We start from the raw sequence: 13,081 nt of genomic DNA on the forward strand, positions 1-13,081 counted from the left end.
CCTGATTTTTTTCAGGTCTGATTTTCGCTATTGCTTAAATAGCGCTATCTACTGCGAGGATCGTGCATCGTACGTATGTAATACCGCAGTTCAATATATGAACTTCATATATTTCATTGTATCTGATTTATCACTTTCACGGGTTTATTACGAATCAACTTAACGGCCTGCTCCAGTTGGCTTGTTAGCTCAATTGGTAGAGCGCTGCACTAGTATCGCAGAGGTCAGTGGTTCGAGTCCCGTACGGGCCTGATTTTTTTCAGGGCTGATTTTCGATATTGCTTAAATAGCGCTATCTACTGCGAGGATCGTGCATCATACGTATGTAATACCGCAGTTCAATATATGAACTTCATATATTTCATTGTATCTGATTTATCACTTTCACGGGTTTATTACGAATCAACTTAACGGCCTGCTCCCAGTTGGCTTGTTAGCTCAATTGGTAGAGCGCTGCACTAGTATCGCAGAGGTCAGTGGTTCGAGTCCCGTACAGGACTGATTTTTTTCAGGTCTGATTTTCGCTATTGCTTAAATAGCGCTATCTACTGCGAGGATCGTGCATCATACGTCCCTCATTCATCTCGACAAAATCGAGAGAAAAGTCATCTATAATTTAGGCTGATCTATATGTCAACTTGTGATGCATAAGATTCTGAATAGATTGGCACGCGAAAATTAGCAGTGGGCACATCGAAAAAAAACCGACTTAATTGTTTGTGTAAATCAAACTGAACTTTCTGTCGGATCCTAATGCCCTTTTCTCGACAAATAATTAAAACGAAAAAAAGAAAAAGAACTATATGGCTAAGAAAAATAAACAATAAGTCGTAATGAATAAAAGATATTTCTTATGGTTAGACTGAGCTAGTATCTTATATTGACTATCATGATAAAGGGAATAGATCTTCTCCAGGACTTTAATGGACTATTTTTACCGCGTGACAGTAACACTCAATTGAAGTGTTCTTACGTATTTACCTATATACACAGCGACATTTATGTTTCTAATTAAAGGCGGTATAGCTCCATAGCCAACAGTCAATAAAACCTTGAATATTCCGGTTTTTACTTCCCAGGAAATTAAAAATGACACGTGCTCGAAGTAAACACAGAGTTAATTCATTTCCTAAACGGTAGCGAGCTTTCAATCAGTTATCATTACAAGCAATTGCCTCGTCTATCCATTAACAAAATATATCGGAAACTCTTAGAAAATAATACACAATGACAAAGAATATCTTTTTTTTCCAAAAAAAAAAAAAACAACAACAAAGAAAGAAAGAAAGAAAGAAAGAAAAAACATTTAAATACAAAACTTAAAAATTGTGTCATGGTTAAATTTATTTTAGTCTCGAGATTGTAATTGTAAAAAAATCACAAAGGTTTCCTTTCCTATCCTTAACTGATAAGATATAGTATAGAATGCAGGAAGGATTGTTAGTTGTGAATCTACTCTTTCGTAAACAGTTTTTCCAATGGAAAAATGCTACAAAATCTAAGCGATACTCTTGCTTTGGTTTTTCAAGCACCGTTTTTTAAATTACGTACCGTTTCGCTCTCTTGTTTCACGTCTTAGTTTGAGTTTTACTTCATAATTTTCATGCAAGATGTACACCAATGTAGTTTTTAAATGAGAGCTTTGAGAAATGTTTCATTACTTAATATCCGTTTTTTGCTATCCAAACAAAATTTGACAATAAATGATGAGCATAAAACAGTAAATTTAAAACGTTTATGTTGTTTAACTAAATAGCACAGTTAAAAGAGTTGATAGCAAATCCACAAGATAGAAAAATACTTTACTTTAGTGGGCAGTTTAGATACAATAGGGCTGGTGTGTAAAATTAATGTTGAGAGCAATAAAGCAACGTGAATCGATAAAAAGTTTGTAGAAGCTTGAACATTTGACGATAACAAAAATCGCAGTCGTACATCCCATTTTCTTTGACACTAATGTTATAATTATAACGGTTGCATTAGCTTACACATTAACTTTTACGTTTTCAGTTTTGGTTGTATTTCCGCAAAGAAATTCGTCAATTCAAACCGAACTCTGAGCTTTCAGGAATCATCATTGGAGTTAAGGAAAAAGGTGAGCTTTCCAGTTTTATTCAACTCAAAAACATAAACAAAGTAAAAAAAAGCAAACACAACAAAACTTTAAAATTCTAAGACAGCAATCTTTCAATAAAAATACGCATTTCCTTCAACAAAGTTACTTCCTTCTACAAACGCAAAAATTCTCGCCGCCCAGCTGTCTGAAAGGAAAGAACGACCACAAACAATGAGATCAAAGCTGCTTGAGCAAAAATCGGCCTCCAAAAATCAAAGAAGCACTTTCCGGTCAACATATAAAAATCCGTGAGTTCCACTCGGAGGAAGTGAGACATACTGACGCCGCTAACTGACTTTTATTCCTTTAAAAATCGGAAGAAGCACAAGGAGACAAGGTGTATAGTCGAGGTAAACGTTGGAGAAATATTATTTCTTATTTAAGAAATCAAAGTCTGATTTCCTTTTTTTCTCACTTTAAGGTCTGCTGAGAATTAATGGCTTCTACAAAGATAAACGCTGCATTTCTGGTTTTTCTAGCTGTTTTCGCTTTTCTAACAAGTGAGACATCATGCCATTTGAGGGTGGGAAAAAAAGAAATTGTACCCTTGGAGCACGACCTTGGAGAATTGTTTAAAAACCGGAGAAAAATGAACTTAGTAGAAAACAAGAGAAAATTTCATCGAAGAGACAACTGGAGGCCCGGAACAAAAGTACTGCCAGAGTTCTATAGAGAATGAGAACATCGGATGACCAAGGTAAGAAACAGGGCATTTGGGTTTTCCTTGCTACTCTTCGAACAAAGTCTCAGTATAAGCTAAAACTCAATTGAAAAGGGTAAATTTGGATTAAATTCTACTATTAAACAGTTGTAGAGCAAATATTTAACGAAGAGCCAAACCTAAGGCTTAGTAATTCTTTCCTTACAAGAATACTTGGATCAAGTATTTAAAATGAAAAAGAAAAAGTGCGTGGTAACATACACTCAATCGGCAGATTCTATTTTAACATGCACCTGCGTTAAAGATCACAGAAGTCAAAATGTGGTAAAGAAAAGAGAAAAAATAATCGCACACGAGCAGTGATCTGGTGAATTACTGTTGCACTAGTTAAGTGTTGAAATGGAGTGAATTTATTTTCTACCAAAAATAGATAAATAACAAGTTTAATATTAGGCCTCTCTCGAAGATTTGTTCTAGTTTTGGTATTTTTCTAGTCACCGTGAAGACTCTTTTTTTATCCTTCTTGGTCGTGAAACGCCCATTTTACGAGGTTTTTGTCTGCTCACACGCGAGGTAATCTAGGAAACATCATCAAAAGAAAAAACAAGATAAAGGAAAATATTTGTTTTAAAGTTGTTTGTTTGTCTGTGCTCAATAGATAGTCAATAATGACTAACTACAAAGTGCGATTTCAGTTCCTTTGTATACGATCGGATAGTTTGTTTGCATACGTCAGCCACTAAGAACGTCTACTTTACAAACAAAAAACAGAAGGCTTCATTTGTTTTACCTGATATTTATCTTTTATCCAAGCCAAAAGAACAAAACTTTCTCCAACAACCCTCGTTCTTTGCATAGAACGCGAATGTAAATAAGTCCCTCGCTGAACATGAAATCTGAGCTGTTTACTGACTGTCGCATTACGAACAGGTTCTTCACAGCCAGTCACAGAAAGCTTATAGTTCTAAATTCAAACTTCCTAAAGACCCCTCTCAAAAAACTATTGACAATTTCATCACGTGAAACTCGTGTTCCAACTGGCCGTCTCCCCATTTACATTTAGCTTTGCAACTGTTTGCTTCGAACACTCCTCGGATGCTTGCAGCAATCTTACAAAGTATACTTTTCGCGATTTTTATTTTGCAGATGCCGTAGGATATCATGGGTAATCAAGTCAAAGAACAAGACTGTTTAGCTTATAATTAGCATATTAATTCTGGTAGTTAGCTTAAAATATACCTGAATACTTTACAGCTAAAGACAGTTTTTAAGAGAAGCAACCAATTTGTCGTTTAAGTACTTTGTAGTATACTTGTAGTCTGCAGTTCTATAATGTAATCATTATGTGTTTTATAATCACTTTCTCGTTGGTTTGTTATTACGTCATGTGGTAGAGTTGAAAACACGATTATTTATACAAAGAAATGTACTTGTGGCTGGTGATCTAAGAGGCTTGCTGATCGCCATATTTTGCTCAGCCCTCTCCTCACGCGGTACCACAGGTAGCCCAAGGTGGGCTACCTGTGGCGGCACCGACAGCTGTACGCTTCTTAGTACACTTAAGAAACCGGCTGTTAATTCGTCATGACGGGCAGTTTTACCTTTCTCTCCTCTTTCAAGTTGGTGAACTGCAGTTACAATCAAAAGGTGTTTTAATCGTGTTACAGACGTCTGAGCAAAAACGGTACAGCAACTATTAATCTGGATGATTAACTTCTTTTAAAAAAATAATAACCAAGCATTGAATATTTACCATAAATTCGCCCTTTACCCTGTCTTAAATAATGAACAATCCCCACAAAGAGATGACCATAAATGTCTTCTAATGAAGCGAAACACGCACTCTCATGGTTAACTACAAAACAAGGTAACGTTATGATCATTAACCAAGCATTTTCATTGAAATAAACCCAGTCTTCCAGGTCCACTCAATGCCGGGCAATTCGGCCGACCGCTGGCTGGTTTTAGATTCTCCCAGTAAGCTCGACTGGCTCTAGAGTATGAAAGATTTCAAAACGACAAGAAAAATTAATAAAAGAGAGATACTAATTAATGAAAATATGAAATTAAAGTGCATAATCCGTAACCTGCTTACTTCAATAGCATACCCTCTAACTTTATACTTCAAAACAAACACAAAGAACTCCACTTTGCTTGGATGAAAGGGTGGTGTTTACGTCAAAACTCGCTAAGGTGAGGTATCTACCTTTATTTAATTCATGACGATAATCCGCTCATTGTTGCACCCGTCCACCAAAGCAGCTTAACACTAGGTTTCCCAAGAAAAATAAACTTCCCTCTTCCTAACCCAACCCCGTCTCCAATCCCAGGCAACTACCTTGCACGAACTTCTGGTTGTGAATGGCGTTTAAGAGCTTCTCCCCAAGGACTGTGCTTTTCACTTGCAGCAGGTAACTTGCCTCTTTCATGAGCAAGCTAAAACAAAAAAAAAACAAAAAAGAAAGAGAACACGCACTCTTGGATAAATTGTCGCTGAAATTATCGCTAATGCTCCTCATATAAGAATTTTAGGGTGGAAGGATGTTTTTTTCTTCATAACAGTACTGATTCATGGAATGGCGTGCCGGCGAGATTCCCTTAAAGAGAACCTCGGATAACTAGAATGGCACGTTGTCAAGCGGAGGTTAACGTTCTGTCAAGCCTCAAGGTCTGATCAAGTCAACTCATTGTGCTAATCGAAAATTCTTGAACCACTGCCAATCATATTCTTCGAGTTCCTTTTTCGTAGCTTGGCTAAGAGTAGTCGAAGTTCATGACAATTTCAATCAATTTGATCTTTTAGCAGCCGCTGTTTAGGGTTCCTCCCTCACGTTAAGGACTCTACGCGAGATACGTTACTAAACACTCTTATGAATAATTTCTTCAAATTGGGTATTTTTCCTACCTCTTCTGCAATGGCCCGGATATGATATGGCTCAAAGCCACAACAGCCACCAATGAACCTCACTCCCATGTCATAGGCCCGCCGAGCGTACTTGTGTACATCCCAGCGAGTTACGAATCGAGACTCTAAAGCTGAAAAGCACTTTAAGTTAGTTAGCGGTTCCATGTCATCGCATTTCGAGATAACGAAGGATGAAATCTATCTTCCGTGAAAACAAATGTAAGTCATCACCATGTTTATGAAGAAAAGATTTAAGGTCACTAAAACCCCAAAGGTGAGTCAAAAAAAGAGTTAGGCTTAAATGTCCGTATCAAAATACCTCCCTGACCAAAATTTGACACAAAGAACCCGTGCATCTTTTCTAAACTATTTGATTTGTCGCTGTTTCAAGTCAAAACACCTCAAACCTTCAAGTTATGAAAAGTACTTCAAAATAACTTTTTTATCCGTTAACGAGCAGTCACCAAATTAAAAAAGGCCAAAATGTTCAGTGTAAGACTAAAAACCTAGATTTTGGAGCACGCTTACTACTCACCAAACGGCGACTCTGGCAGATGAGGGCATCCCATACGGTCAGCATCAGGGGTATGGTAACCAGCTGGTTGAGCCATTAGATGGGGCTTGAGGCCTTCTTTACCCAACGCGTCTTTCATTAAACCAATGGCCATTAAAGTGATGTTTGAATCAAAACGACAGTTGATTCCAATTATATCAGCCCCTAAAGTCACAATGCCAAATGTTTGAGTAGTGTATTTACATGAACTCTCTGAGGTCAAAATATTATAGAAGCACTTGCTCCTTGACTCTTCTCTAACCTATTGCTTTCTTATGTTATGATTATCTCTTAAACATTTCTTCATTTTCCTAGTTTTATTTTTGTCGTAAACCAAGAAAGAGAGAGAGAAAATTCTGGGACCGCCTTTGAAACAGTATTGAAGGGAGCTCTATCAACTAATTTCAAAGCTACTCCAGCTCTAATCGTTGTCGTTAATCTAAAAGAAACTTCTAACTTAAGTAATGAGTTGCCATGGCAATCGAAAATCGCAGAGACAAGAACAAACCAAAGGGAAACAACGATGATTTGCGTGGAAAAGTTTCCCACGGGTGGTAAATGATAATACCCTAGCCTCGTCTCCTTATTCGATCTTTATATTTGGCTTCCTGTACCTGCCCTCGCTAGTCTAACAGCACATTCTCCTGCAGGAACATCATTACTGTCACCATCAGGTCCAATACATAAGGTTACTGCTGTTGGTTTCCCTGTGGATTTCATCACTTCCACTGCCCACTCAGCCTCTTCTACGTTCGCAAAAAACTGTAGGAAAGACATTCGACCAAGCAACGCCCCTGAGACAAGAGTTTCTGAGATGCAATTCGTTTCAAGGCTTCGATTTTTAAAATATTTTCTTTCCTGTGAGTATCATGCAGTGGGTCGCAAGTATCTCGGTAGAACACCTAATAAAAGTAATCGGGACTTTTTCCGTGTTTACATAACCTTTTAGTAACACTCCGAGGGGTGGGGGTTGGCAAAAAGAGCGAGAGTCATATTTTACTCCTCAGCGAAGGTGCCCTTCCGTCTGATATAAAAAGTTCCTTCACTCAGTTCAACTGATTTACCTTCAATTTAACCACTAGGTGCAAGACTAAAACGCTTTAAAAATCTGTTATCAAAACACTTACATTAACAACAAATAACAATAATGTTCAGCTTCATTGTGCATTAACTCAAACAAGTACATTTCAAAAAAATAATATTACCTCGGCTATGATTAGATCAACATCGTTCCGGATAAAAATACCAATTTGCTCTCTAAACTTCTTTGTTACAGTTTCTTTTCCAGCCCCTTGGGAATATAGAGAAGCTGTCTGACAGATAGATCCCGCGAAAAATACCCCTGCCTCCTGAGCGACGCTTTTGGCGAGCTCACATGCTGCCTGGTTTATTTTTATGGCCTAAAAAGAATCCAAGTGTTCAAAAAGTAAAAGAGTATCCTTTGAATTGCAGTGCTATTGTTACCATTACTCTTACAGTTAGTATTAATAGCCATTAACTTTGAGAAATTCTTCTGGACTTAAGTGTCTTATGGTTTCTTGTCAACTTAAAAAGTATAGTAGTTAGTTGTTATTAGTTTGGGCTCTGCTCTCTGAATATCGTTCCTGAGATGCCGTCTTTCAGATGAAGGGTTTTGAGTGCCATGGTGTCTATTTGAGGTTGGTAATTATACTGCAGATGGTGTTAAATTGGACGGGGGATGTTTTTTCAGGAGTTTGCTCTATTTGGGAATGGCACCTATTTCAGGGTGATTCTAAGCCAAGAGCTTATCCTGAATTTAGTACTATGAGTAACTGGGAGAATCTATACCCCTCCCTGGACTGAACTCTACTCCATTACAGAGTATATACTCATTTAGTGTCATGTTTCCCTTAAATTTTGCCAGCACCCAGACATGTATATTACCCTGGGTGGAGAGCGGCTCTTTAAGAGTTCAGTGTCTTGCTAAAGGACACATTCAAGCAAATTGACCACCTGAATGAGGCTAAGACCAGGATGCCAAAAAACTAGGCCACTGCATCTCCTACTGGCAAGTGGGGCTAATATCTAGAGGAAGTGTTTTGGGATGGTTTGAAGCTGGGGGTGGTGCTTTCATTTGGGAAAGGTATGTAATTTAGGGTGGTCCTTTGAGGATGGTGGTTTCTTTATCTCTTGCTATGATTTGAATTTGCCTTCAGTTTAACAAATTGACTGCAATTTTCTATTGTGCCAAAGTTTTCAGAAAACCACCAGTGCATGGCATGATTGACGGTAACTTTGTTGTTTTACTACTGCTCAAGTGGTTTTCCTTAATATATTCATTTGTTGTTTTTGCTTTTGTTCTTTGAATGTCTGTTTAGGTAATGAATTCTAAAATAAATGACTCTCTCCTGTGAAAGGTTCAATTAAATTAATTTTATATCTGAAATGCAATACTTTGCATTAAGGATTTCAGCAAATTTGCTCGATTATTTCTTTGCTTGAGAAAAATGATTATCCTATCAGGCAAAGACAAAAATTTAATGACCTATTTTCTCAAAGGACCCACCAACCCCCCCCCCCTCCCCCCCCACTGGACATTTAAACAAACCAAAGAACAACTCAAACGAATCAGTGGATAATTTCGAGGTAAACGAAGAGCCAGGCACTTAAAGAAGATCAAATCATGAAGAATATTAAAAATGTAACGGTAACTCATGTGACTTAACAAACCAGTCAATTTCAACATAGACCACGAGTTCTCAGAGCTAGGTCCTAAATGCTTTTTTTGTCATACTTTAAGGATATCTTAACCTATATAATTATTACATTTGTTGGAAGTTTCACTTGTGTTGAACTACACCTGCATAACTGAGCCTCGACAGGGCAATCTGACAAAAACCCTTTTAAAACCAACTTTTTCAAGGAGCATCATAAATTCATATGAGTGACAAGTGATAAATCTTTAAATTAATTACAATCTACACACCCCATGTTTAGCTTCAGAGCTGTCCATATCATCATCCATTGAGAAGGTAAATGCCTGAATAACATCAGCTCCAGCTCTCACAAACTCCCGATGAAGTTGTCTCACTGTTGACAATCAATTCCAATGACCTCTTGCTATACCCTTTTTAGGCAAGTTTTTATTCTTTCATATAAACCATCTACCTTACAACCTTTTGTTTCTTGAGTTTTTTTTTTTTTTATTTGTAGGATGACCACAGTTGAAAACAAAAATACCAAAATTAGCCTAAAATATTCCTTCACCACTTTCTGCATAAAGTAAAAAAGCTTAATTCAAAAGGCTTTAAACCTGTGACCTGTAATGGTGTGATGCTCTTACTCAACTAAATCACATAATGGAGGACAAGTCCCTTACACTTGTGAGCTCTACATTGGTAAATTAAGAGCAAGAATTAATGGACAAAAAGTTACATACAACACAAAATAAACAGTATTATGAAATAAAATATATTTAGATACATAAGCAAAGGTCAATAGATTGAAAGCTGGCAAAACTTCAAGATAACTTTGTTATATACAAAAAAAGAAAATGCTCTCTACTGTTACTTATAATTATGTTAAAAAAAATTCAGCCCCACTTAAACTGATATTTAATAACAACACTCAATTACAAACCCATGTTCACAAAAATAAGGTTGTAATTGGAAACCAGTAACATTTGACAAATAAATGCATGTGGATTGCCAGTTATTGGTGGGAAGGGATCACTGATTTTGACACTCCAATTAGCTTGTGAAATAAAGGAAACCAATTCTGTTGTGACAAAAATAAAGAACATGGACAAAACCCAGGTTTTAGAGGACTAGAATCAATAGTTGCCCAAAATTTGTGGAGTTAATGTGCATTGTGCACTATCTTTTTAGGCTCCATGGCTGAGACCTATGGCACAATACAAGAGGAATACACTCATGAGATGACTACAACCTGCATCTGGATGTTCCACTGTACACTCTGGGGTATAAGGCCCTGCTTTTACATATCCGCGCTTCTCCAAAGCATGTGTCATTCCTCCATCTCCAACAAGCACTTCTCCAGCATTTAATTTCTCTAAAATACCAAGCTTACAAAGACAGATATATTATAATAAATACCGTGTTTCAACACCTACAATTACCATAAACACTTTGCTATAAAGCTGATGCTTAACCCTTTAACTCGACAGGTCTGATTGTTACTTCTCCCCTCTAGCTGCTGCAAAATGTTTTTGTATATTAGTACTAAAAAGGTGGTATTAGATCAAAATAGCAACTTATAACAGAGAGGTTAAATGTTTTTAATCAGATGCTTGCTGGATAATGACATTTGTATGGACATTATAGGGAGAAGTTACTTGTCAATCACTTCTGAGAATTTAAAAGGTGTAAGCATCATTATCCCTCATATTTTCACATTTTTCTATGCATCATTCTAAGCCAGTTCCTTTTAAATCCCCCCTGCTAAAAACTGTTTTTCATTACCTTTATGGTCTTTCCCAGAAAGACTGGCTTAATAAAGCCCCATCCTTTGAGAATTTGATACATCCCCATCCCCAGCTACCCTTAGAATGTATTACACTCGTGTACATATATGCATTGAAATTAAGCCTCCTCTGTCCCTACAGTCTTAACTCCTATGTTATAAAGAAAAAAAAACTGTTAATCTAACATTCATAATACTTAATAACTACCGGTATTTACTGAATAGGAGATGGCTAGCGGTGGATACTAACCAAGCCGCGAAGCGGAGTGGTAAATATTTACCGCTAACCACCAACACTGAAGTGAATAGTTGTTTTAGTATAAACTTAAAGGATAAATTTCCACGCATTTTGAAATTCGCATTTATATTATACACCACAGCTTATAAATTTTTCATAAAAATTTCAAAGAAAGTATTGCACACAAGTCACTGGTCTGTACTGCTCAGGCTTCTCCGATTACTTATGCGATCGCTGATCTACTTTTGTCTCCCTATGTACGATGCCGGGATCCAGAGGGTTACAGTCTGACCAAGACCAAAGGAACTCGAAACAATGACTCTCGCTAGGGCCCAGAACTGGGGCTGATCAATTAAGTCATTAATTAAACCTGTATATATAAGCTCAGAGCATTGGCAATAACTTTGTTGACAACGCAAATTTGTACATCAGCGAAGCAGTATCATGTGATTCATGTTGCAGAGCGAATGAACAGTTTTAAAAATAACTTTCATTGTCATGAAGTTATTCTGGCCTTTCGGCCTAACAAGCCTCATTTTCATCCGAGTTTAAATAAAGTCATCATCATCATCATCATCATCTCGTTACCTTCTGTTTAGCAGCAGACATAGTTAGCTCCTCTTTTATATTCATCTATAGCTATAGGTGATCTAGTCTCCCTCGCAGTCGTTTTCAGTCTCGTCACGCAACGCTCCTTCGCTGCTCACATTCGAACAACATTCCTTTCCCTTTGTTGTATTTGCACCAATGAGATCACTGACATCGTTTCTTATGTGACCAATCAGAACACAAGATATCGTAATCAACATCGTTTTTCCCGCGTTTTCAAATTCTGCATTTGATTGTAGTTTCTTGATGGAGGAAACGCCGAAGAAGGTATTGCAAAGCGATCGTTGCTTTATTTGTTCCACTTCAGTTGAGAAAAAAGGAAAAATTTCTTTTGATTTTCCGGCGATTATTAGTTCCTGTCTGGATGTAAAAGTGAGCTGCTATTCAACGACCAGCGAGTTGTCAGTTTGTAAAGCTTGCTACCGACGATTGAGTAAGTTCAAAAAGGTCTCTGATCATCTTGAAGAGCTCAAAGATGAATTGAAGGGAATCTTCAAGGATCGCGAACTTCCCAGAACGAAGAGCTTATGTGGCTTATTGAACGTTGAGAGCGACGGTGGAGAAATCCAAGCTTCGTGCCGTGGGAAATCCTCGAAATAAATGTTTACAATTTGATCCGATCAATACCACTTGTACTTCTAATGCTACAGCCAATTTTCTAGTATTTCTACCGCGATCAGCCAACAGGTACGTTATATTCCGGCAAGATTTCCTATTGGTTCTATTGGTGTGTCTCCTATTCGAAGTCATCCATACGGACTTGTGCTACAAGCTTTCCGTAGTCAACTGACAGTAAGATAGACTGCTTTGAGTAGATAAGTCGAGGCCGTCTCTTGCATCTATTAATTAGTTAATTTGGTTTGGCAGGGGACGTTAAAGAACCGACTCACGAGATTACTGTGATGTGGTCTGGCCTGTTTACTGGGAATTGGGGGGAGGGGGTATAGTGTATTGATCTCCATAACAACCGTATCACACCATATGCTGTACAATAGTTACATTGTGTGACAACTGCATGCTGTAAAACTACTATTCCTGAGTATCTGTAAAATTGTAATATATAAGAGAATAACCACGTGCAATAAAGGAGGAATTACACATGTGAAAAGGACGAGAGTACTTATCGTTGGAACCCATAAATGACAACTCTACAGGGGGCATCTTCAAATAAGTTTCCTTCGATTGTTTGTAAACTACTGATGCAGTCCGGCCAAAGTGCCCCGAAAAGTGTTGTGATGCTCATTTGATCATATCCACATGTTAATTTGCGCAATATAAATATTAAATTATTATTATTATTATTATTATTATTATTATTATTATTATTATTATTATTATTATTATTATTATTATTGGCGGAGACACTTTCCAGAATATGGTAATTAAATGGTGATTGGTCGAAATCCTGAATGGAATGCAGTTCGAAAGTGAGCAGCCTTTTCTGGGAGAGTTATTCGCCTGGCGTGACGACTCCGGAAATGGCTCAGTGCAAAGTAGTCTACAGGTGATCCTCGTTTGTTTCTTCTCACTGACTCATAAGTTAACAAGATAGTTGT

The 13,081-nt window shown here is 37.4% G+C and overlaps 1 protein-coding gene and 1 long non-coding RNA gene across 2 annotated transcripts; one reads left to right on the top strand and one right to left on the bottom strand.

The window, feature by feature from the left end:
• The first annotated feature begins 2,315 nt into the window (after positions 1–2,315).
• Positions 2,316–4,206, top strand: LOC111338101 (uncharacterized). Its single transcript, XR_002695559.2, has 3 exons — positions 2,316–2,466; positions 2,538–2,813; positions 3,924–4,206. It is a non-coding gene; the product is annotated as an uncharacterized LOC111338101 (long non-coding RNA).
• Positions 3,165–11,653, bottom strand: LOC111338100 (S-methylmethionine--homocysteine S-methyltransferase BHMT2). The gene is made up of 9 exons (XM_022944520.2): positions 11,505–11,653; positions 10,145–10,280; positions 9,183–9,286; positions 7,441–7,635; positions 6,850–6,997; positions 6,218–6,400; positions 5,683–5,813; positions 5,116–5,213; positions 3,165–4,770 (listed from the first exon to the last, which is right to left on the bottom strand). The coding sequence occupies exons 1-9, from the start codon at positions 11,547–11,549 to the stop codon at positions 4,674–4,676; spliced, it is 1,137 nt and encodes a 378-aa protein (XP_022800255.2). The 5' UTR covers positions 11,550–11,653; the 3' UTR covers positions 3,165–4,673.
• Between the last annotated feature and the right edge of the window lie 1,428 nt (positions 11,654–13,081).

Source organism: Stylophora pistillata, chromosome 14 (genome assembly GCF_964205215.1).
Source record: "Stylophora pistillata chromosome 14, jaStyPist1.2, whole genome shotgun sequence".
Taxonomy (NCBI): Eukaryota; Metazoa; Cnidaria; class Anthozoa; order Scleractinia; family Pocilloporidae; genus Stylophora; species Stylophora pistillata.

Coding starts and splice junctions, on each gene's coding strand:
- LOC111338100 (XM_022944520.2), bottom strand. CDS start 11,549: ATGAATATAAAAGAGGAGCTAACTATGTCTGCTGCTAAACAGAAG. Junction 7,636..9,182: donor GCTCTGAAGCTAAACATGGG/GTGTGTAGATTG, acceptor GATTCTTTTTAG/GCCATAAAAATAAACCAGGC. Junction 5,214..5,682: donor TCCGGGCCATTGCAGAAGAG/GTAGGAAAAATA, acceptor TTTTTGTTTTAG/CTTGCTCATGAAAGAGGCAA.